Here is a 25,395-nt window from a genome sequence, read left to right as displayed (position 1 = left end):
AAGTGTTTTGCACATCAGCATACTTTTACTGCTCTTTCCTGCTTGCATTTTGCATGTTCTTCCCTTAAAACAAGTATGTCTGCTGGGCATGGTATACTATGTAAAATAAAATAATATTCACCCCACACTATACACATTGATGTGCTTAAAAACATGCTTTTTTCCAAGCAGTGGTATGGCTTTGATAAAGCAACACCTGTATATCTATATGTACACTTTACTGCCGTTTAGCACTATATTCACCCAATACAAAAGGCTGACTTCATTCAGAGGAATCTAGAGCACGATGAAGTCCAAATTCTTCCTTACCATCCATGTCTATAGTACAGGTGCCTATTTAAAACACTGAAGAATTGGCTTGGATAAGCTGAAACATGTCTTTAACATTACAAAAACAAGTCCAGTTGAACATAACTAACTACTAGATTCTAATGTGTGCATTATCACAACATATAGCAACACTCAAAGCATGTGTTGAGGCACTGGGCAGTAACTTATTGTTAATGGCATCCCAAATTCTCAATACCAACACTATACAGGGAAACAACAGTGAAACATGCCACCAGTACTATATCTCTGTGTGATGTGGTGCACTGGAACATAGCTATATGGGAATGGGGCCTTACAAAAAGAGGGTTTGTACTACTAATTAATATATTCCCATAACAGGGTATTGTGCTTTCGCCATAAACCAGAGAGTACAGGAAAAATGATTCGGCAAATCAAGCATATATCATTTCACCTTTAGACAGTAGGTTCAGAATTTCTCCTTTAAACTCACTGTAGAGACAAAATGTAGAAAAAAAAAAATGTGTTTTTTCAGTGAACTTGATTTATTTTTTTTTAATAAACCAATTAAAATACAAAAACAGGCTGAAAAGTATTTCAGATATTTTAAATCGTTTCTTTTAAATACAAATACAATCTCTATCAATACATAAAGAATAAATTTGAACTCTAAAAATATATTGATCTCTTGAGTCTATAAAAATTGATTCTGTTTGGTTGAAATTTATCTTAAGGCATGAATTTTTTTATTAAGCCTGCATGTAGCATTATTTTCTGCATGTAAGAATTATATACATTATTTACAAATACAAAAAATGGTATTTCATACCCTTACGTTGCTTTTATATGCCCTGTATAAAATGCAAGGTACAGGGGAATTAAACAAAGGCACAAGAGTTATTGCTTAAAGTCAATAATACAAAGAGTAAAACAAACATTGGAATGAGAATAAATGCCTTTAGAACAGTGCAAAATATAAGTCGTATCTGATTATTAGATAACATTTTTTTTAAGATGCTAGCCTGCAAGTAGTCATGTATCAGTGGTATGCAGGAGAAAATTCCATCACTAAAACAAGAAAGCTAAGCTGTATTGGTTTCATGTATTACAAGCTATGAAAATAAAATTTACAGACAGCACAGCTTATATGAACATACTGAAAGATTGTCACAATTTTGTAGAAAAATACTTGCTTCAATGACAGTAAAATTTTTGTCCCGTAAAAACAGAAAAGGCACATTCCTTCAACTAGGGGTTCAAAAAATCTACATGGAATTCTCTTTAACGTTACCAACTGTAATTTGAGAAATTGAATTATATAAAAAAAAAAGCTTAAAACACAATTCAAGGACCCTCTCCTTCCTTCTTGAAGGTTTCCTAGGACTTTTTTCTAGGGGTATGCAGGATGGTTAGGTGAAGCTGCGGGGTCCTTTTCACCTCTTGTCCAGGCTGGGTAGTCTTTTACAATATGGAATGAGGCACAGACATGGCGAGTCGTTCTCTGCATTATTACACTGAATTGTGGTACCACCCCATAGTATGTTCATAGGTCTTCTAGGTTGAATGATGCAAGGTAGCATACAACTGTAAGACTGAGGATATGTTGTGAAAAGAGATTATCGAGGGGACAGCCCTGGAGAGAAGGTGAATGTCATGGAGGAGGACGTTTGAAATAAATTATGCTTAGGAGTTAGAATTTACAGTCAAAGCCAACTAAACACAAATTAAATGAGTTACTGCAGGGAAATCCTGAAGAAATAAAGAGGAATATTGTGCTTTGTAAAAATATATTGTATGCAGACTGAGGAAGAGCCCATCACATTTGGAAAAAAAAATGTAAATATATTGTTTACGTTTCATTATTTGGACTCCAATTCCCACGTATCATTCTCCTGTTTAATTTCCACCTGGGATGGGAATCCATTTGGGCTGGCTACTACTAAAACGCATGATGGTGGGATGTTTTGCTCAGTTTGCTCAGCAGCTTGAGAGGAGCCTTCCTGAGTATCACTGCTGTTGGTAACTTGAATAAGTGTTTGTTTGGATTCCGGCGATTTAATCACCGATGTTATGACTGTGCCTGAAGTTTGGTTAAGCAGTGGTGAAGAGCTGGTTGAAAAGGACATAACTGGAGTGGTTGCAGTGAAGACTGGAGATGAAGGCACACTGACTGTTCCATTACAAAGGCTCTGGACATTGCCATTAAGAACTTGCTGAACTTGGCTGGAGCTCAAGACAATAGACGGTGGGGGCGAGCCAGTTTTCTGAGGTTGTAGCACCAAATTATCCTTGAGTACGGTCATCGGCTGCCCTGAAGGAATAGCTTGAAGTATGAATTTTGGTGAGCCTCCAACACCTGTTGGGTCTGTGCTTGTTATTACTGTGGTGAGAGGCATTGTCTGGAGTGTTACAGTATGCAACTGCTGACTGCCAGGAGAAACCACTACCGGGACCTGACCTGGAGACTGTATAGTCCTAAAATGTAAAAGAGAGGAGAGACACATGAGAAGTGCACCCATTTGTACACATCTTAAGTAAAGGTTCAGTACATTATTTTTTCAAGCAAAGGAGATAAAGTTTGTCTGAAAAACACATGAAAAGGAGCCAGGAGCTGCATTTGCTGGCTAGAAAGAAGAAACATGAAAAAAAATGATGTACTGAATTAGTTATTTTCTTGAGCTGTGCTCATGCTTAAGATGCAAATATGTTTAAAAATATCTGTTTTAGTCCTAAAAAAAAATAGAATCTATAGTCCCATTCATTATTTCCTTTAATATTAAACAATCGGATATTGAAATAAGTACAACAAAGTGTCTGGGAAAAATGACACACTGAATTATCTATATACACAGGAACAACCTATATTTAAAAAATGGACCTTGGCTATACACATACTCATTTAATAAACTGTTCATGGTTTGTGCATGTTATCAGCTGATTTTTGCTGTTCAAAACACGTTTATCAGAATCCACAGATGGTAGAACGGTGGTGAGTTTATTTACCTTTCTTCTAAGATGATGCTCAACATATCTTCAGCTAAAAACTTCTTTTGTTTTTTTTAATCATCGTCTCACCAGATAAAATCTCTTAAAAATGTAGCACTTGGCACACATTCGCAGTTTGAGCAGATGTTTTGACTTTATTATCAATAGTACACCTTCCTGGTACAACATTGGTTTAGTATTTTGCACATAGCAATTAAAGGCGATATTACCAAAAAAAAAAAAGAGCCCAAAAAAGAAAAAAATTATTTCACATAATATAGTTATCCAATTACAAAGTTTGTTTTCTATACATCCGTATGTAAAACAATAGCCAATATGGTGTGCAACCTATGCAGTCCTATAAAAGCATCTAAACACAACTAAAACAATACCTTTCTGAATGCAAATGCTGAAACAGCACATTGTATACCATAGTGCAAGAAAATATATATTATATATAAAACAAGACTGGCATAAAAAAATTTTTATTGTTTTTTTACTATAGCCAGCTCCAAGGTAGAAGTGCCTTTCTGAACTATGGACACAATATAATGCTTGGAAAGTTGTATATAATAGCAAGAGGCAAAGAAAAAATACAGTAAGGATGTGATGTGGCAATGTACATATTATGTGCTGGTGTGCACATTTAACATTTCCTAAATTTAGAAAACAATACACTTCATTTCTTCCTTAAGATAAAAGTCTCTAAACCCAAACACTTAGGGGTTTATTTAATAAAAAATAACTGTGCAAATTTATCAACATTTGACCAAAGACTGAATAATATTGGTGCAAATGTATTTAATACTCTGATATTTAAAGCTAGCAGTATAGTATACAGCAGTACTCAAACACGGTTCACAAATGAGTGGGGACAGAGGAGAGTACAGTGGGGTGCTGCACACTCGTCCTCACCCTCCTTAGAACAGAATGGCACTAAGTGTACAGCTCTCATTTATTCTTCTGTCACAAGGAATGATCATAAAAAAATCTTTTTCATGTAACATAATACTGACATCTGTACACAACTTAAGAGAAAACATCTGTACAACTAATAAGGGCTTTTCTTTATTTATAATATAGCTATACAATTTTTTTTACAGTGTGATTCTGTCATACAACCTTTACACTGTCAGTACCAGGCTGCATTGTCTAGTGCTGTACCCATCTAATACTGCCGGTAAGGTAAGATTCACAAGATTTCCCAACAAAATATTAGCAGAGTTGAACAGCTGGGTAGAGAGGTGCTTTTACTTGGTTTTATAAAACATTAACAGAGTCGCTTTATTGCACATGATTGCACACAGAAGGTTCACACTTTCCTATTATAAACGTAGAGCTAGAACACAGCTGCAGCACAGCGCCATAAGTATCATGTAAATCAGCTTTTGAGAAGCAAATTTAATTCCATGATTCCACCTGCTGATACATCTTTCTTATTTATTAGATTTAAAGAATAAGTGCCCTTTCCAAGCTGAGCGTTTTTCAATCAGTTTAAACTTAAATGACAGCGTCACAGAGATCCTTGCCAAAAGGTTTTGCATGGTTTGCTTTCAAACTTTTCTAGTGAACTTCATTTTTTTAATAAAAGACACGTCACAGTGCACATCTTTCAAGAATGATCAAAAGATACAGGTTTTGTTTCTTTTTTTTAACCGAATCGGTCCTGCAGGTAGTTTCTAAAAGATGCTAGATTATTGCCACTGGAAATTTTTTGTGATTGTTTTAAGTGACATATAAAAAGAGAACAAGAGTACAAGAGCTGATTTCCTCCATCACTCTACCCTGGCTGATTGATGAACAGCATTGGAGGACTGCATGGTCATTTTCACCTGAGCCGTGCAAGACCATTTGTCTTGGGTAGGAATCTGATTTGTGTACATATCTTACATCTTCACATCAATCCTTGTGGATCTACATAACCCTAGACCCAAGGTGACCCTGAATGTGGCTCGTGTCATGTGTGCTAGTCATGGAAATAGAGTATATTAGCTGGGGGAGAAGGAGGTAAAAAAGAACTGATCATTAACCCCTTAGAAATTAATTGGAGTACAAATTGACTTTTACTGAGAGGTGAATAGGAGAGAGAAGAGACGACAGCATTATATACAGAGAGGGAATACAAAGCAGGAACAAATTATAGACTGATGGGTGAAGTAATTGGAGACTGATAGGTATCCTTTGATGAATGAAGGGAAGTGCTCATGTATGAATAGGGAACCCCGCTATGATGACTAAATTCACAACTCACAGTACATTAATACAGTGGTCAGTATGAAGAATGCATCATACATTGTTGTCCAGCGGGAAGAAGGTCAGCCTTACAGATAGCCAAAAAGATCATTGATGTCAGTAAAACTAACCTGAGAGGGAAAACCTGCTCATTGCTCAAGGAACCCCTGCCAACCTCTGGAGGAACCCTGGTTAGGAAACACAGGGTTAAAAGGTAAGAGAGCAGCTAGAGACCATAGTCTGGACAGAAGGTTTAAAAATAAAACATAAATCAGTATAGGGTAAATGGAACTTTCATTAAAACAAATAGTGGCGGTTGGTGGTGGAGGGGGGAGTTACAATCTCTTGATATACCACAGAGGAGAAAGGCCTGACACTCACATGTCCTGTGAACAGCCCAACAGGCCTGAGAATCATCATGTGCTATGACCAGACAGGAGTGCGCACACAAATCCTGAATGCTTCAGACATTTAATTCCTACAATTTCTTTTAGTAATAAAAAAAGACATATTTTAAATTCTGATAAATAGGCATACACAAACACACACACACACGTATTCATCCTTTATCTGCGCTTGGCAGTCCTACAACATTAGTCTTTTTCATCTATATAGTATCCGGCATCACTTTAAAGAACACCTGCACCCAGACTATGAACATTTAAAAATTTAATATCCATTGAATATACAAAAATATTTACACATTCCTAACAGGCAGTAAAATATTTAAAAGAGAAAAAAAAACCTTTACATACCTTTTCTTAAAAGTCTTTTGGTGCAGTCCAGCGACATCACAGGAGTTTCCTCTTCCTCTGGGGGCTGGTGGAGCTTTCTTGTTGTGAAGACAATTTGCTCCACCAATGCATATAGCCACAAAAATAAACGAGGGCTTTTTTTTTTTTTTTTTTTTTTTTTTTTAATAGGTTCTTTCAGTGCTTGTTTAAAATATATTATTTCTTTATTGTACATAGTCTATGCACAGGTTTACTTTAATGTAATTCCATATAAGGACTGTGTCATCCACAAATGGTACTTGATTAATTATAATTATTATTTGATTTAAATTATTATAATTAATTATAGTCAGGTTGAAAAAAAAACCTACCTGATAGTTTGTGCAGAAGAAAGTGTGTCATTAATGGTACAAGTTATCCCTTGTTCAGGAACTGTTTGTCCAGACATTAGATGGACTGTCCGATAAAGCTGGGTTGGGTGAGGTTGAGGTGTCTGAGATGGAGTCACTGTCCCCAACATATCTGATGGGAGCAAGGACACCTGGGGTTGGCTAGGCTCCACTAGTTCTTTCACTCTAGAAGATTTTGGTGATTTTACAACAGTGGTTGAACTATTTCTAGGTCCAGTGTTGGAAGCCCCTTTTGTTGATTTTGCATGATTTCGATTTGGAGTAGAAACTGGAGAATGCAAAGACAGATTTGAGGACAGGTTTCCTGAGTATTCTGCAGGGCTGGAGTCTTCTTCATCTATATAAATAAGATCCTTTGGCATCTCCTTGAACTGATAGACAAGGCGTTGACCTTCCACCTTAGCTAGAATACCTCTTTGATAATAGTACCTAAAACAAACAAACAATACATTCAGTTCTGGTTTTGCACCATTACTATGAAAGTAGATACCTTTAAATGGGTTATTTTTGTTAAATTTTGTTTTAAGCTCAGTGAAAGCAACCCAATTACCAGTGCAGTAAAAAAACCTTAACTTTTCCTCTTTTTTAAAGTGTAGAAGTGCAATATGATACTAAGAAATTATACAGCATGTTAAATTTGAAGTGTGAGAGACATGATTGTAGCTCCTCAGCCTTTCTTACCATTAAGCTACAGTACAAGGAGCCAAGGCTGTGTTTATACAAGTGGATTGGATATTAAAAACATCTGAAAAAGTGTTTGTAAAGGAGGATTTTTCATTTGTTAAGTATTGTTTCTCACCACAATAGTATACTTATCCTCTACTACAGCGGTCCCCAACCTTTTTGACAGCAGGGCCCGGTAACATAAAATAAAATTTTCCTGCAGCCCGATATATGGACAGCTTACATTACTCTGCTATTCTCAGCAGATCGGCTTCCTGTCAGCACACTAGCTGAGAATAGCAGAGTAGTGTAAGAGAGACGGTGTGCTGTCAGGTGGCAAAGCTGCTGGGAATGGCAGAGACGTGTACGCCTTACATATATTGCTCTGCCATTGTCAGAGGCTCATGTGTAAGCAGTGTGAGGAGAGCCTCCCGCGCGCGGACTAGTTGTGCTCCCAGTGTCCCTAGCTTAAAAACAGTGTAAGGAGGGCTGCCGGCACTACTGCCTCCTGTCATTTGTGGCCCCTAACTCACCAGCCACAGTCCGGCACCGGTCCGCGGCCTTGGGGTTGGGGACCACTGCTCTATTCTATAGTGAAACAGATCTTAGGTATACTTGTTCCTAAATTATGGTTGAATATTTTGGTTGTGGAATATAAAAAATATAAAGCCTATAACAAACATGCCATGTGTATTAGTCTTACCTGAGTGCTCTTCCCATTGTCTCATAATTCATGTCTGGTTTATTTTTATGCTTTCCCCAAAGCTTTGAAACAGCCTTGGAATCTACCAGCTTGAAAATACCCTTCTCTCGCTGAGTCCACTTGATGTACTTTGGGCATGTAGCCTTGTCTTGAAGCAAAGCTAGCAAGAACTCCCAAAGGTAAATAGTATTACCTAAAAAACAAAATTGAAGTGGTCGTTTAGGCAGAAACCTATTTTATCAAATATTGCATAATATACATACCAAAAAAATCATGAAAACATACAACTCCTTATATTTTAAATTCACTAACCAACCTTACATCAGGGAGGCCATAAGACAGCTCAAATAAAATGGCCATTATATGGCAGGGAAATTGGTAGGCATGGAACAAGTTTTTTTGCAGTCTGTAATGTAATCTGCCAGTCCCAGGCTTTTTATATTTAATTTTTAATATAATATATTACAACAGTGAAATCTCTCTGGCCAAATAACTGAACTTATTGCTGTCCATAAAGGGTGTTTAGAACACTTATCTATCTTTTTATGTCCCAGCTTCTTCTACAAAATTATTACACAAACCAACAAGGAGAGCAGAATCCAACAATAAGAGCCCCTCCACAACATCTACAAAACTGTAACTGTATGTAAATTATATATAAATTACAGGACACAGTAGCAGCTGCCACTGAAATGGGTTGGTTTTAAAACAAAGTTAGGTACCCTATTAATAAAGACCTGTAGCTGTTAATGACAGCAGGATCTTATAACAGAAGTGTGTAGAGATATGCATTCTTAACTATAAGCATAGGTAAATTAGAGTTTTTTGTAAATTAACTCCATATGTTGCATAGTAACTAGATGGATGGAGTTTGTCTTGAAAGACCATAGCAGCAATTTTGGAACTCCCTAATGACTGTCCCAACCTGGATTTAAGGACAATGTCATCCAAGGATGTTTTGCATATGATTTATCTTTGCTGCCATTACCTTTTCCATCTTTGCTTTTCTTCTTCACAGATATATTTGGGGTAGTAGTAGGTGACTCTGGGCGAGGCATTTTTGGTTTTCTCCCTAAAGGAACGTGATAGAAAAAGAAAAAGTTGAGTTGGTTTTGGGGGTTGCTTAAGAGTTGAAAGCTAGTGATTGGTGCAGTGATTTCATTCATACCTTTCTTCCTTTTAGGTTGCTCATCCTGCTGAGACTCTGCTGGATCTTCATACATGCTTTGGTGGATCTCCATCACCTCCGGAATTCCATCAACAGTGACAGAAACATGCGTAATGGGAGTGGCCATCAGGTCATCTTCGGATGTACCGAATATGTTAGCTTAAAAAGAAGATGTCAATGCAATTCGTTATAGTGGAGCTATAGAAAAAAAAGTTTATAGAACAAGATCTGCCAGCTTTTGTTTATCTTCAACTTGCTAAAATTATGACAATCTCTGATATACAGGTATCCACCTTCAGAGATTCCTCCTTCATAGGAACAGCTAGCAGGACTATGTCAGGTTAAGATACCAACATGCATTATAATCTTCCCCCTGCATTTTTTTAAACATGATAGAGGTAAAACTGGAGAAAATATATTTGTGTTCTTGGCCCCTACAATGCACAGCTTACATTTGCCTTCTTCTTAAAGTTGACCTTTCTTGGGCGATTATGTAAACTGACAATTATGTCCTGGTTCTAATAATGTTGCTTGCCTGGTTGCTGTTATGATCCTCAGCCTTTTTATTTCTTCTGAATTACTGACCCAGAAAGGCTCAGCTTCATGTTTGTTTCACAGTACCACAGTCAGCTGCATGTTTGTTTCACATGTGTAACTGAAACTACTGAAACCAAAAGATCAGCTTTACATCCAGACAGTTCGAATTCTCCAGAAAGAGTTAGGCAATGCAGCCTGCATAATCTCTTGGTCATAGGTTAGCTTTAATGCAGAACTAGGGTTCCACTTTCAAAATTTGTGATCAGGCAGGACTTTATTGTAGAAAGGTACAAGTGATGTCCCTTCTGCAATAAAATACACGTGCCTGCTTAATTGCTGTCCTCTTTTGTCAATCACTGAGTTTCTGAGACAGAATGAACTCAATGAAGCTCAATGAACATCAATGTGATCAATAAGTTGTATGCATAACTATAACAATAAATTAAAATAATAAATTGCTTACTACTTTGAAGAAGATGTGCCCAATGCATTCATATGCAATTTTTAACATATTAATTATTAGCATGCCAAACTCACCTAATCTTTTTTCATCTAGCAGTGCATCTGGAGAATCCATGTTAAGAAGTGCTTCTGCTGCTTCAATGGTTTCCATGGTCTCATCTCCATTTTGACATGAAGCTTCAACTAAAAGTACAGATTTTTTTGTCACCAGTTTTACTTAAGGGAAAAATCACTTACAATGTTAAAGCAAGGCCTATTTAGGTGTCTTGGTGTTCACCAGTAGAGGGCAATACACAATTTCAAATTTAGTCCAACAAAAAGTGGAACTAAACTCAAATTAGAAACTGTGAACAGGAGATACAGGTTTTTGGCAGAAGAGAAATGTAAAAGTCTTTTTTGCATGCCCCTGGTCACGTTTTGTTTTTTCTTTATACTACACGCCACATGCCCCATGCAGTGGTTCTATTTTATTACCCCCAGGAGTATCATCATTGGTGGCTGTCTAATGGCTGACAAGATCATGGTGGAAATAGAAGAAGTGGCAACAATCGTAACAGCTTACATGGGTACAGTGGTTTCAGGGTTCTGGAAAGAATGAAAAATCCGTCTCTAAATCACTCAATCACTCACTAAATGCCATTTCCTACAATTATTGTTCTTTTTGTTACTTAATGATTAGCTTTTTGTAGTGCATCTTCCTCTCTCATTACAATATAGAGGAACCGCACACCATGATCTCACTCATGTACTTACACTGCTTGCATTAAGTAATATATGTTTCAAGTTTCCCTTACAGTTTCCCTTTTTTGTTTATGCACCACATCTATAGCACCCCCGAAGAAATTAGGATGGGTGCATATGAGATAGTTTTGCTAGTGAGCTCATCCCAATTCCCTATGTAAATTCTAGTGATGCATACATATGAAACAATAGTATGTAGCACGCAGAAATATTCAATGACAGCTTCCAAAAAAATCAAGGGCAGACGCAAGAAACATTAAAGGTAAAACTCCTGATGTGCACCTGGACATACAGCGAGATTCAGGATCCTTCACTGCTGATACAAAAGCCATTCTAAAACCTTTCCACCATTCTTTTAACACCATATTTTATAGCAAGAATAAGACAAGTCACTCTCTTTTTTTTAACGTGACATGTTATGCATCAACATCAGAATAAAATTCTGGCCAAATCTGACAATGGGTGCATAACCAGATAAACGATTAATAACTAATTGGCACTGATCATTTTACCTGGAATAACCTTCCCCATATCCCAACAGGCTAATGTAAATCAGACGGGATAACTCCAAACAGCCAGAAGTAATTGTGAGCATTTACCAAGATTTACTGGAAAACATGCAAAGCCAGCAGCTGTGTTGTTAAAGTTAATAGCAGGGTGCTCCTATTGGCTGCTAGTTTTTAGGGAATGCTCTCTGCTGATTTACCAGTTGGAGTGGGGTGGAGGGGGGGGCAGAGTTTGATTCTCGATTAGAAAAAAAAAAAAGATAGATCAAACAAATTGTGAATGCCCTAGGTATTAATTACCAAAAAACCTGATTACTTAAACGTTAAAATTAATATATTATATATGATGTATTCGAACATGATACAACACCTCCCATGACAAAGGAGCAGTCTTTGACAAACAAAAATGACAGTAGCTGCACTTGTCATACTGAATTCAATGAGTAATACCTGATCAGCATGTGTATAGATGTTTCTGCAGACTCCTCATTTCATTGTAAATCAGTCCAAGGTTTTACTTCTAGAAAATAAAACCCAAATTACAAACCTGTAAGAGTGAGGTCATTGTCTTCTATAATCTCTTCCTCTGCTACATCCAGGGAGTTTTCAGTGATCATGTCATTTGGTTCATCAACACAAGTTAAGCTGGAATAGGACTGCAATAAATCTGCATTTGGAATGTGCTGCACAATGACAGCGGGGAAGATGGAGGGGTCATCAAGCTGCAAAATAAAAGAAAGGGGTTCAATTAGTTCCACATTTTCACAGAAATGCTATCCAAAACAATGATCTGGCAAAGGAGAATCTACACCTATTTTATGTGAAAAGTTTGTCAACAATTTTGTACTAAAAAGGGCCATTTATAAATATTAGATATTGTTCAGCGTCATTAAGGTGTCTGGTGCCCTACAGCTTGACAAACTTGTTCTGCAGCCATTGCTCAGCCAGCCATGTTTTCTTATGTTCCTTTCTACCAGTCACTAAACTAAAAACATACTGTGTGGAAAAATCCTGACGTTCAATTCATGTACTTGCAAATATGGTGGCCCCTCTGTACATACAGCTCTTCTTTACAACATTGCTCCTCAGTGTACTTGAGGATTGCAGGCATTCATTTATGCACAGCTGTCCCACCACAGGATTTTGAGTGGGTTCATCAATTCGCCATGGCAGGTTGGTAACTGATGGGAATGACCATTGTGCACTCCTATAGAGGAAAGCACCAGCTGGGTGCTGCTTGCTCATTCTCCATTAAGCAAGATGGCAATGTGTGCACAGCTCTCCTTCATTCGTCTGTCACTGGAAAAAAAAGATTGTTTCCAGTGACAATCATCTGACGTCTGTATATATAAAAATTATAAATATATATAAATAAATATTATAAATAAATAATAACACAATAAATTAAGTAATGTGTTGTTGTTCATCTGAGGTTACATTAAGCTAATTTTAAGACCTCCTGCCAGATGATTTTTTTTTTTTTTTTTATTATCTCCGGATACAAAAAACCTTTAAATTTAAACAGGGTGTACTTTCTTTTTCACATGACTTTATTTGATTGGAAACTATAGACATAAACTGTATAATGTTTAATGTAACGGGGGATGGAGGGGATCTCTTCAGTCTCTTACAGGTAGACTACATGTGGACAACACCAGGCTAGAAATACACACTGGAACTTTGCCACATGTTTCAAACAATAGTAGCGCAGAGAACACAAAGTTAAAAACAGATGACTGTCTTGGCCAGAGTAACAAATTATTTTGTAGAAAATAAAAAGATGATGACCTCACAATGCTGAGTATGTGGAATGTTAACAAGGGCCAAAATATAGGGCGCTACTTAGATCTGAGATTTATTTAGCCAACTTTGTTTTGTCAGATCATAATAAGACAGCGACAGAGTCTAACAAAATAATACTTTGGAAAATTACATGGTGCTCCACCAGGTCCATAGATCTAACATACTCCACCCTCACATACAGTAAAGACTTTCCGGACTCCATAAATATAGTACCACCAATGACTTCTCATTCTTTTAACACTCATTAACTGGTTGCCCTGTTCATACAATTATAGCAACATTTTTTTTTACTCAATAGGGACAAACATGAGGATCAGGAGCTCTGACTGTAAACTGGTCATATCGCAATGCTGGATAATAAAATAATTTCCCCTAGATTTTAATCAAATCTTATAGAGATTAAGTCACAATGGTTCGAGATACCAGGGGTGGTGGCAAACAACCTGGATATTCTTACCAAATATTATTGCGCCTGCCAATACATTCCCTCTCCATAACCCCTAAAACTCACCCAATCCCTTTAATAATTGTGCTCACCAGAAGCTTTCAGTTTGTTGACCTCCAAAGCTACCATGTATATGATACAATCTAATTTATTTTCCAACAAGATATTTGTACAGGATAATTCCATGCTTCCAATCTAGTCATGCAACTAACAAGTTTCAAGAGAGAGGTTAGCAATAGCAACCATATTTTTTAACCCCCATTACATTTTTTTCTTTAAATATAAACAGCAGAATAAAGTCATCAAAAGCTATAAAATCTTACAAAAATTTCTGAGTAGTCCAAACAAGTTTCACACTGTGTAGGATGAATCACTTAACATTTGGGCCACAGCCCTTGGCACATAATTTACTGCACTCAATAAAAGGAGTGAAAACCTTTAAGAGACCCTGTCACCAAACCATTAACTTTAAGAAAAATCTTCCCATTATATAATAGATTCAATTAACATTCTTTATGAATGTTGTTTACTGTAAATGCCACACTTGTGTAGACCTTGAAGAGTCCTTAGACTGCTGGGCACCACCATCTTGGATGTGATATCAGCAGTCCCAGCAGACTCAAAGCTGTTCTTCAAGTGACATTCTATATCCCTGGTGTCCAACCTGCAGCTATTTGCCATTCACTGTGCGGCCCTCATGGACCCCTGAAGACAGCAGTCTGAAAATCCAGTGCAGGAGAACACACCCTTAAATTATTATTAGAGGATTAATAAGAATGTATTATTTGGACTGTATACTGGTAGGTAACTGGTGTGATATATTTCTTTTGCACCATCTGTGCTACTCATTTTTTTTTTTCTACTGATTTTTTTTTTTTTATAATAGATTTTGCTGGGAGAAACAATTACTTACCAGCATACTCACGTAATTTGTTTTCGGCTAATGAATATGCAGAATCTACAACAACTACAGAATGTTTGATGTCCCTTCTCTGCCTTTACTCCTTCTTTGGCAGCTATTTAAGAGGTTATAGAAAGTAAGAACAAGGCAAAGGACTTGCCCAATACAAAGTAATGAGCCCTCCAACAGGTGAAGAGAACTATAAAGTGCAAGGAAGGAGGGGGCTGTGCTAAGTAACCGAACATCCTGGAGTAGTCAACTTTCAAGTAGTCAACTGGAAAAAAAAACTAATATATGGAAAGTAAGCAAGCATTTAACATACTTGTTCTTTGGTAAAGTTGGTGACAGGGTTTCTTTAAAGCCAACATTAAATCACAGAAAAAAGATATAAAGCCAGATGTGCCATTGCACAATAACTTTAATTTCACAGTTTTGCCTCCACTTCCCTGTTACAAAAGTTGTGAAACTTGCTTGAAATATGACTGTATAGCTAGGCAGGTACCAGAGTGCTAAACTGCAAGTGGGTCAAAATAAACCTATTACGGACTTGTACTATATGTTTAGAAGTTGTTAAAATAATAAATAATTTTGGAGAGGGGTTGCAATGTATTCTCAGCGTCATCTGGTAAATAACATACTATTATTCCCAGTTCGGGCTATCTTTGGAGAGGCAACAATACAGTGAACCTGTAACGTGGATGAGCCACTTGTTAAACACTTTTTGACACTTGGAAATGTCTTATTTTATTGTAATGCATGGTTACCATTTAGAATGTTTTTCCTTATGCTACAGTTGTATTGGATTATTATAATGAAGAACATTTTTATCAGTAAGCTGTATTATTTAGATTATGTCTTTGTGAAATTTTATTTTTTGTGTCCTCAGAAAAATAATAAAAATTAAATAAATCTGGTACTTTGCCCCTCACGGGGCAAACACACGTTAAGTATAAGATTTGCAATAAAAATTCGTAATACAGATTTGTAATACATTTGTTAGGGTTTATGGATTACACAGAGCTTCAAATTAAGGGTAATTATGTAGTTATTACTTGTGATAGGTGTATACCATATAAGCTACTAGTGCCAAAAATGTGTGTACTGTCAGGAAGAAAAGCATCAACAATGCCACAAAAGCTGCCACAAGATACTGCATACAAACACGAAAAAATGGTCATGTAATACCTTTTCTCTAAATGGTCAAGACTTTAGATTATGTTAAAATTTGCTACATTAATGGCGGAAAGCTTCCAGCATCAAAGCAGATTTAGGCTGCATACACACAGTGTAGTCCCAGTTTGTCTTTTTTTCCAATGACAAGGGTGACAGATGAACGATGGAGCACTGGACACAGTGCTATTCTGTTCTATGGAGGGGAGAACAAGCAAGTGGCACACGGCTATGCTCTTCTTTATTGACTTGTACAGTGGTCATTCACCATTGGTCATTCATGCATCCGTCAGGACAGATCCATGAATGACGTCAGGCAGCCACTTTACACATCAGATATGAACAGTTGAGCTTGTCTCAGGCGAGAATATCATATGCGGACAGTGGTCGCCCAATGTCTTTCATGGATCCTTCCTGACATATGGACCAATCATCTGACGTGTGTACATATCCTTACACTGCATTTAAACCAGACATCTGACCACAGTTTGAGCTAAAAAGAAAAACAGAGTTGAGCCTGTCCTCTAACCTTCATGAACCAATATCACTTAGACAAAATTAGAAAAACAAATACACAGAAACCGTTCTGAGGTCAGGTGTGTCCCCAGGTTTAGGGGTTGTGCTGATACCATCAGTTTGACAACTTCTTTTATATTTCACAGGAACATAAAACCTGCAGGTGACCTCCTTCAAGCAGGAATTGTCTTTCTATAGACTTGTAAATGCAAAACTCACTTGCAGTGTATAAAAAGTTGTTATAAGAGGTCCTAAACTGATTGCATGTAGTAGATGACAGGAGGATAATAATGTGAATATATATTCACACACAAACACATACGGTACATACATACATACACATGCACAATGAAGCACTTTGATTTAAGCGTGCTCTCTCTCTTTTCAGATGAAGTCCTGATGAATGGGGTACTTAAACTAAAAAAAAAGCATTAGCTAAATATAAACAAAGTGTGCTTGAACATTTTCTGCAATAAACACTTCTGGACTCCAACACTACAGGGAGGCGCTTCAACTTCCCAGAATGACGTTCTTGTATTTACCTTTATGTCCATTTCATCTCATGTCATGTGGGGCAGAGCTCTTAGGGTAAATATTAATGTGACCTAAGTTCACTTGTAATAGGGACATTTGTTTACTTTTTATAGCTTTTTATTGGCCCATGCAATAAAATGTGAAATATGCACTACCCTTGTATGTCATGGCGGGTCCTCCAAACAAAAAGGTTGTAGAAATCACAGCAGCTGGCACAGGGGGCAAGCATTTGATGCAGCTAAAGAATCAGATAATCAGTGGCTTTTCATTACACGGATCACCAGAGGTCAGTAAACATACACTAGTTTTGCAGATTAGTTTTTTTTTGCAAACTGGATATTGAAATTGAAAAACCTGCCCTGATCAGTATTGTACCTTGAAATGAGAATTGATGTTAGCAGCAGCTGAAAGATTAGCAGACTATGCTTAACCACAATCTATTATATTCAGAGATCTGATGTTTCCAGAGGAAACTATCAGAAATCCTCATGAAGGTGCACATAGCACTGTATAAATAAAGGGAATCTGATATCTCTTCCTGAACTTAGTTTCACTGTGTTGCTGTACAAAAACCTTTAACAATATCCTGCTCTAGTACAAAAGGCAGCAAAAGACAACTAAATACTGTGGGAAGAGTAGTATTGGCTTTTCACCACACAGACATGCAAGATCAGTGAATCATTAGTCTGCAACAAAAACAAGCATTAAGAAACTCCCACTCAGCCGTGACGCTGGCTGATCACCTGAGTAATGTAAAACCTAACAAAGGCTCACAAAGTGGTTGAGCCGGGGTCCTGGGTGTGTCAAGGTAAAGATTACATATTGCCCCTGGTCAGCAGACACATCAGTCACAGATTTTTCTGTTTAATCTTGGGAGGCGTCTACCAAGCTCTGTGACATTTGTTATGAGCACACATCTTTATTATCAGTTCAGACTACTGGCTACTGAACCCAGGGGTCATAAATACCATTCACTTCTCACTGTTTAAATACAGCATAAAAAAATCTAGGTAGAGAGCATAAAACATAAAAAGTCATCCTTTATTATTGCTGGCCCAACATATTTTTCAGACCTGGTAATATGGCTGACAAGTGATTTTAGATATGCATCTTAGCTTGTTATATAGCTGAAATATTTTTGGTGACTTTGACCAGCCACTATATATAATATATATATTTAAGTATACATGTATAGTGTATATATAACTGTCAAGCAAGACCCTGAATGTCTAATCAGGGAATGACCTATACTGTTCATATTGTTGGACGTAATGTACTGAACCATGTTCTATTTGATAATATGTACACACAGGAGCACAATAAATGCACTATATAAATGCACTGGGAGCACAAGTGTGCATGCTATGCAAACTATATAATTCTTAGGACCTTGGCTGGGATAATAAGAATCATTGTCAGAATAAAGATGCTGGTGTTTATCTGACAATGATATGCTAAAAAATTATAAATATATATATATATATATATAATTTTGTGTAAACACAGTGCTGTTCTAAGGAGAGGAGAGGGGGGAGAACATGCGAGTATCACATGTTGTGCCCTTCTACATGGGAATGTTTAGAGGTTGTTCATTGATCCATGAATGACATTAGACGACTGCTCTACACATGTCAGATTCTCACCTGAGACAAGCAAGACCATGGGCCTTATTTATCAAAGCTCTCTAAGACTGGAGAAGATATACCATCATGGGAGAACGTGAGTGATCCAGCAATGATCTCATAAGAGTCACTTCTGTGAAGAAATTGGAGATGTAGCATATGTATATCCACATATTTCAAGAGCTCTAGCCATCATCCTTCACTTTAAGTAAAGAATGATAACAGGTCCATCACACTGCACCTGTAAGTGGGTCCTTGACAAGCAGGGTGCAACTAAATGTGGCTCAGTTCACATGTTGGCTGGCAGGAAGTTGTGGCACATTGAGTAGGCAAAGTGGATGAGCCAGGGTGGCATTTTACCTAAAAAACAAACTGTGCTTGGACAAAGATGCAGGAATTCTTACCGTATGTATAAAGGTGGGAAGTTAACCTTTAGACAAACAACAAAATACATATTTGAAAAGTTTGCAAAAGTATGAAAGTATGTGTGATTCATAACCTGTGCCAGAAGGAACAGCCCCGGGTTACAAGTTAAACTAAAACTAAAAATTAAAAATCTAAAGAGCAGACAGGTTCTTCATTGCAGAAAGGACAGACTGCAAAAAACATACTTGTTCTTCTTGATACTAAACTATGTACATCGTATGATCTAAACAGAACTGGCTGCTGGGAATACACTCCCGAACCCATGTGCGAGAGTGACATCATGCCCTGGGCCATTAGGATGGCTGAAAATGCCTAATCCCAAAGAGCACCCGGTAAGGATGTAAGTGACGGCAAAGGAGTGGGCAGAAGCTAGTTTAGTTAAATGATTGCAAATAGGAAGGTAAGTTTGCTTTATTGCAGGAAAGACGCATCCTGTCCCTTCTAAATTAAAAGGCCTGTCTTCCTATATTTTTTCTTGATATCAGTAAGATGATATCAAAACAGATTCAGGTACTTATGTTAGTTATATGTGAAAAGCAGTTGTTATTTATAAACAGATACACAACCACATTAAATTGTGTTGTATTTCTGCCTGGAGTCCAACTTTAGGATCTATTTGTATACAGAGTTATCAGAAGACTCTTGTTCTATAAGACATAGATGCTTTGCAGACATCCTTTGGTCACTTTGGTCACTAAGAACAAAGGTTGATCAATTGGTTGCATTTTCTCAAACAATCACTTGACAGCATAACACCAAGCTGTCATGCTGTGACTTTTTATCTTGCTCTCACTGGCCTGTTGAAGTAGTCAAATAATGGGCATCTGAAGACAGAAAGTGTACTACATTGTCCTTCAATGAAATCTTAGATGAAGTAGAGAGGGAGAGATTTTTTTTTCCTACCAAGGTGACATACAATATTGCAATTCTGCTTTAGGGCAGCATTAGGGCAATGCTAGGGTCACCTACCTGATTATCGTCCTCCATGACATTGCTTGCAAACTCAAATACCAGTTCATTTGGTTGTACGGCAGTGGCCATTCTAGTGTATCCCCTTCCCACAACTCCTCATGAGAAGAATGGGTCACCCTACTGTCCTTTTAGAAGGCAACAAGCAGCAATATTGACAGTGCGGGTCTTCCAAAGTGCTTCTTTCAGCTATTGTAGCTTACATAAATATTCCAGGTTTCTTGACTTTCTTCTTTAGAAGAAGATGAAGGGTTTTTTTCTAAAGTGCTCTTATCATGGGATTGTCAGGACCTGTAAGATATCAAAATATAAAAACAAAAACTTAATGATGCATAATGTAAGGGTTACAAACAATTTTGGCAACCTGCGTCACAAAGACTAATATTTTGATCAGAAAACAATCTGCCCCACAAATATAGTCACCATCCTGAAAAGTTCTCAGTATTTTCCATAATTCCCTATAATATACGGTTCCTTTCTAATTAGGAAACAACCTTCCACCTAAAAACACAATTTCGTTCAAACTATTTAATGAGAAAAGTATGTAAGTTAAAGTGTAACTTAAAGAAGAAAGTTTACAAGCCAAGGAAAATGATAACCATGAGTTCTCAGCATTTGTCCCCCTGACATTTTCAGGTCTTGTCTGCACTGTAAATACATTCTTATCTGAAGAACAAGCTTGTGAACTACAGGAAGGAAACAAGCAATGACCACGTCACGGCAAACTCGAACATGCAAAGATCTGTACACCACAATCACCCCACCCAGACACACTGTGATAAAAAAAAAAAAAAGTGCGGAATGGAAACAGCTGTACTGGTAAAGAGAATGACTGGAATCCCCCTGCTATGGATGTTGTGAAAGAAGCAACTCTGAGGGAAGGCTCTGCAGAGAGGGAGGGATGGGGGAAGACAGCCAGAGGTGTACACACAGGACATATACAAACTTCCTCCATTATTACACTAAAAGTAATGAGCTTCTTTATTTTATTTACAAGACGCTCACTTAGGCTGCTTTTATACAGGCAGATGATAGATGAGAGCAGACTGATAGGCAACAGAATTGTATAACTGCGCTGATGGCCAAATATTATTATTATAACACAGTATTTACATAGCACCAACATATTACACAGCGCTGTACATTAAATAGGGGGTCCAAATGACAGACAGTGACACAGGAGGAAGAGAGGACCCTGCCCCGAAGAGCTTACAATCCAGGATTCTGGCATATTTAGTTATTTGGCACCTTTGAAAACCTCCATATTTGATTCACATATGACCCCTTTTATTTATCTGAGGCACAATAATCCCTCCAAGGTCTTCAGTAATCCACACAGGGGTCAAGTATTGAAGACTAAAAAAGACCTCTATCTGATAACAGAATGTCATGTATGCATATACTCTGCTTTACATGTCATGTACCATGAAGAATTACATACTGGGAGATATGGCTCCAATGGCTGATAAATATGCTGAAAGTTCACATTCATATAGGAGGAATTTAAAGTCCAAGTTCACTGAAAATGACATGACAACGCCAGGACAGTAACACAATGTTAAAGCACACACTATCTGCCTTTAGTATGACAATGAATTGTTACCCCAGGTAACATCCCCGTGGCTCAAAAACATTATCTAATGGTAAATGACTACTTTATGTTATGTAAAACTAAACAATACAGCAAAAGTGATGGCAGCTGACGCTTCACAATTTCTTACAAGCTGATGCCATACAACACAAGAACCAAAGCAGTCAAGGTAACCATTTACTAAAATGTCAGACTTTCTTGTATTTGACCTTTAAAAATGACTGCTCTATGTAGTGTTTGTGTGTAAAACACAATATAACCATAATACCAATAGCAATAAAAAGTTTTAAACAGAGGAACCTAAAATAAATGTAAACATTAACAATGAACTTCTCGCATTTGCTCCTTTCTGATGTGTTAAATATACTGTACCATGGAAAGTGTTTTGTTGTAATGTACAATTGGAAAAAATGCCTGCCAATCCTGTCAGAAATCCACTGCTGTCCTATGTTTGTCTGCCAGGATCTGCATTCTTATCTTAGGCAGCATTACCAGCCCTGCCCCTTCGTAGACTACAAACCACACACCCCTCCCATGTTGTAGAGATGAGGAGATCTAGAGGTATTTCTTAACACTCTTCCTGTCCTTTTATGACACATACAGTACCATGATTAAGCATTGTCCCCCTAGGACAGGAATTGTCTTTCTGGCAGGATCATCAGTTACAGATACAGGGGGCAAAAAAGTCCAAAAATAGGAACCTAAAACAAGCACCACCCAATTCTAGTACACTAAAATGTATTACATTGTTGTTTCTGTACATTAGCCGTTTCTTATTAGGACAGAATTCTCATGGACACCTCACACATGTAGTTCTGGGTATGGGCGTCCTTTTTACCACAATACATTGCTCAGCTCCTAGGTGGCCATTAATTAGCCCCTAGAGGTGGAAGAAAGGACCTTAGCCCGATGTGAATTCTACTCATGGCTTGGGCAGTTGGGAATCATGGAAGGAGGGGATATTGAAAGCAATACTGATGGCCATCAATGGATTCTGCTGTTCCATTGCCCAATGACCAAAGGTTAACTCTAAAAGCGAAGATTTGCTTTATTATAGGAGATATAAAAATGTTATTTGTACCTTAAGCAGAACCCTGAAAATGTCCTTTTTATCAGGAATCTATGCTAAGATTTAGAACTGCACCTCCTGGTATCTGAGGGTGCGGCCAGCAAACTGTGTATCGGAGGGGTGACTCTAAGGCGCTTCTTCCTTTGACTGCTCATCTCAGGAGATTTATTCTGAGGTTTGATGAAGTCACTACTGTGCTGCTAACACTTCTAATTGCTGGAAGTTCTGACAGGAGAAAGTAAAGCCATGCTTTTACCAAGATGGCGGCCTCTACAAAGAGACGCGGTGCAGAACAAGGCATGGCAAGTCATGGGAACTCCCAGGTGATACAAGGAGCTAGTTCTTTGCCATCTACCTGCCTTTTGTAGTACAGTTTCTGTTTAACAATTATTTTTAATAGATCTATCAGGAAAATGTGAATATATTTTAAATGTCTGCACCTCCCGGTGACTATATTCCTCCAAGAATTATGAAGCAGGAAAAAAGCTCAGCTCCTACGTAGTAGTGCAAGCTTGCTCTGTGTACAATGTACACACGTTTCAAAGATGTCAGGCCTGAAAATAATCTGCAAAGGGCATTCCATGTTAATTTGTTACATTTGGTATTTTTAGCAGCCACTCCTCGTAAAAGAAAACATAACACTATTTATTTAGATCTAAGGGGTTTTTCCAAAATGGATTTTCACTGACCATTCATGAATGACTGTTGATTGATTTGCAAACAAGGCTCTTTAACCAGTAACTTTCCATGTAAACCTCACTTACAACATAGCTGCAGCTAGCATTTCTCTTATATCTCCAAAATGTAGTCATCTATGTAAATTTACTGTCACACAAGGATTTTGCCTGTTTTAGTAAGGTTTCCAGCATTACATTTTGTATGGGCTAAAAAAAGGTTATCCTAAACCAGTTTAACGTTTTATGGGTAGAGCAAGCAGTTCAAGCAATATCTGATGTAAACACACCTTCCATCCAGATGTTGTGTGCAGGAGACACATTACAACTTAAACCTAAATTACCCACTTGAAATTAATTTCAAATATTTAACTATGCTTTAAATGTTTTTGCTCCTATGCCCCGGTAATTAAATGAAGATATTTTAAGTGATTATGTTGATATAAGAACACAATGTCAACGGTTATAACCTGTAAAAGAACAAATTGAATGCTTAGGTTTCCGGAGAGAAGCAACCCAATTCTTCTGTGTAATGCAGAGCATCAGGTACTGCAGGTACTGGGTAAAAAAAGGGGGTCTATTGCTGCAGTTCTTCCCACCAGCTGCTGGCACTATTTTGTCATGTAGTGTTTGTTGGGGGGAACCACAATAGCCTTCATTAAGCAGGGGCTTTTCATGTCTAAATTTCCATTCTGTGCCACAAAACCATAAGCACTTCTGCATTGCACAATTCACAAGAAATTAACGAAGAAGCTGCTTCCTTGTTCACTCGAAATAGGCTTTGTTAGTGAGATGAAAATATAAATAAATTGATATGTCAGTGAGCACAGGGTGAACACCCAGCTGACCTTATAATCAGGAACATAATCATGACAAACCCCTATATATGTCAACCCTGAAGCATTTTTTGTTTTTCAGGCTTGAAAAAGTAACTCTGTACATGGGATTTGCCACACACACTTTATTTGTACTTTAAAATGCCCTTTAAGCAACTCCCTTGGTTCCCTTGAGCAATCTAAACAATTGGTCACTGCAAAAGAAGACTGAATATTTACCTCTTCAGTGGGCACCAAGCCTAAACTCCTTTTTCTTCCCAAAACTGCAGCTTTTGCTAACATCTTCAACACTTCTGGAGGTGTCAATAGTCTGCAACCTCTGCTTCATGCCATGGTTTCCTCTGACCAGTTCTTCCGACCATGGTTTCCTCTGACTCAAAACTGCAGCCTTTGCTAACAACTTCAACACTTCTGGAGGTGTCAATAGTCCGCAACCTCTGCTTCATGCCATGGTTTCCTCTGACCCAAATGTCTCTACAAATACCAGCAGTAACTTAGTAGTGGAAAGCAAGCAGAAGGGACTGCAGGCGTTTGACCCTCCTAAAAGTGTTGAATGATAAAGATTTGGTGGGATAATGATGAAGAGTGGAGTGCAGAGAAGTTCACACCACTAGTAATCACAATCCACTTACTTGACTCTCTCAATAGAAATGACAAGACATTTAAAGCTGACCTATATTCAGAAGTTAACCTAGCTATTAGCCTTGTTAGAGTGACTAAATGATAAACAAAAGCTGTTATATACTTGCCTTTCATGGACAAAAAATATTTTCAGACTGGCTGATCCCCCTTCTCACCCGCTGATCACATTTAGGCTTTAAAGCTGAATTTCCATGCAGATTAAAGAGAATATGATATGCCATTACCCCTTGTAGCACAATGATTGTGATTTACAGCTTCGCACAATAAATACAACCATGAAAATATGTAACATTAAATTATGAAAGCAACCCCATTATCCACTTTCAGGTAAACATTACAATATCGCAAAATGTAATATGCCTCCTATTGCAGCACTGGATGTCATTGCCAAATTACTGTTAGAACACCCTGACCTATATGCAACCATTGTGAAAATTTCTCTCAGGAATCCTATGATTTGTATGCCATGCACTTTCCAATAAAATGAATAACAAATATTCCACCTTAAACCAACATGGAAAGAAGAACAAAGCAAGCAAATTGTGAGTCAAATATAAAGTGCACAGCGCAAAAGCAATAAAAAGGTTATTAAAACAAAATAATGAATGTAACAGATAAGATCATGCTACACAACATAGGCTGAGAGCAGCCAATCATAAAGTGGGCTTGATGTTATACTACGTAAAGTTCTGCCAGCTGTATTTATATGGCAGTAGCTTTTAAATAATAGAATTAAAAGTGAAAAAGCTGCAAAAAAACATGGTCGCC

The 25,395-nt window shown here is 37.5% G+C and overlaps 1 protein-coding gene across 11 annotated transcripts in view; it reads right to left on the bottom strand.

Annotated features, from left to right (window-relative positions):
* Positions 1 to 814: 814 nt before the first annotated feature.
* ELF1 (E74 like ETS transcription factor 1) overlaps positions 815 to 25,395 on the bottom strand; it is a 77,098-nt gene continuing 52,517 nt past the window's right edge. For 6 of the 11 annotated variants that reach the window (XM_072410376.1, XM_072410387.1, XM_072410386.1 and 3 more), the window contains 9 exons: positions 19,816 to 20,106; positions 11,977 to 12,151; positions 10,258 to 10,365; positions 9,184 to 9,342; positions 9,004 to 9,087; positions 8,016 to 8,208; positions 6,611 to 7,078; positions 5,637 to 5,693; positions 815 to 2,763 (listed from right to left, as the gene is read on the bottom strand). In XM_072410376.1, coding sequence (XP_072266477.1) covers positions 2,148 to 2,763; positions 5,637 to 5,693; positions 6,611 to 7,078; positions 8,016 to 8,208; positions 9,004 to 9,087; positions 9,184 to 9,342; positions 10,258 to 10,365; positions 11,977 to 12,151; positions 19,816 to 19,887 — 1,932 coding nt within the window. In that variant the 5' untranslated portion in view covers positions 19,888 to 20,106 and the 3' untranslated portion in view covers positions 815 to 2,147. The other 5 variants (XM_072410423.1, XM_072410412.1, XM_072410406.1 and 2 more) reach the window with 5 other exon arrangements.

This window comes from Pyxicephalus adspersus, chromosome 1, assembly GCF_032062135.1.
Source record: "Pyxicephalus adspersus chromosome 1, UCB_Pads_2.0, whole genome shotgun sequence".
NCBI lineage: Eukaryota > Metazoa > Chordata > Amphibia > Anura > Pyxicephalidae > Pyxicephalus > Pyxicephalus adspersus.
Note: the sequence above shows the minus strand (reverse complement) of the source record. Positions and strands in the feature narration are given on the sequence as shown.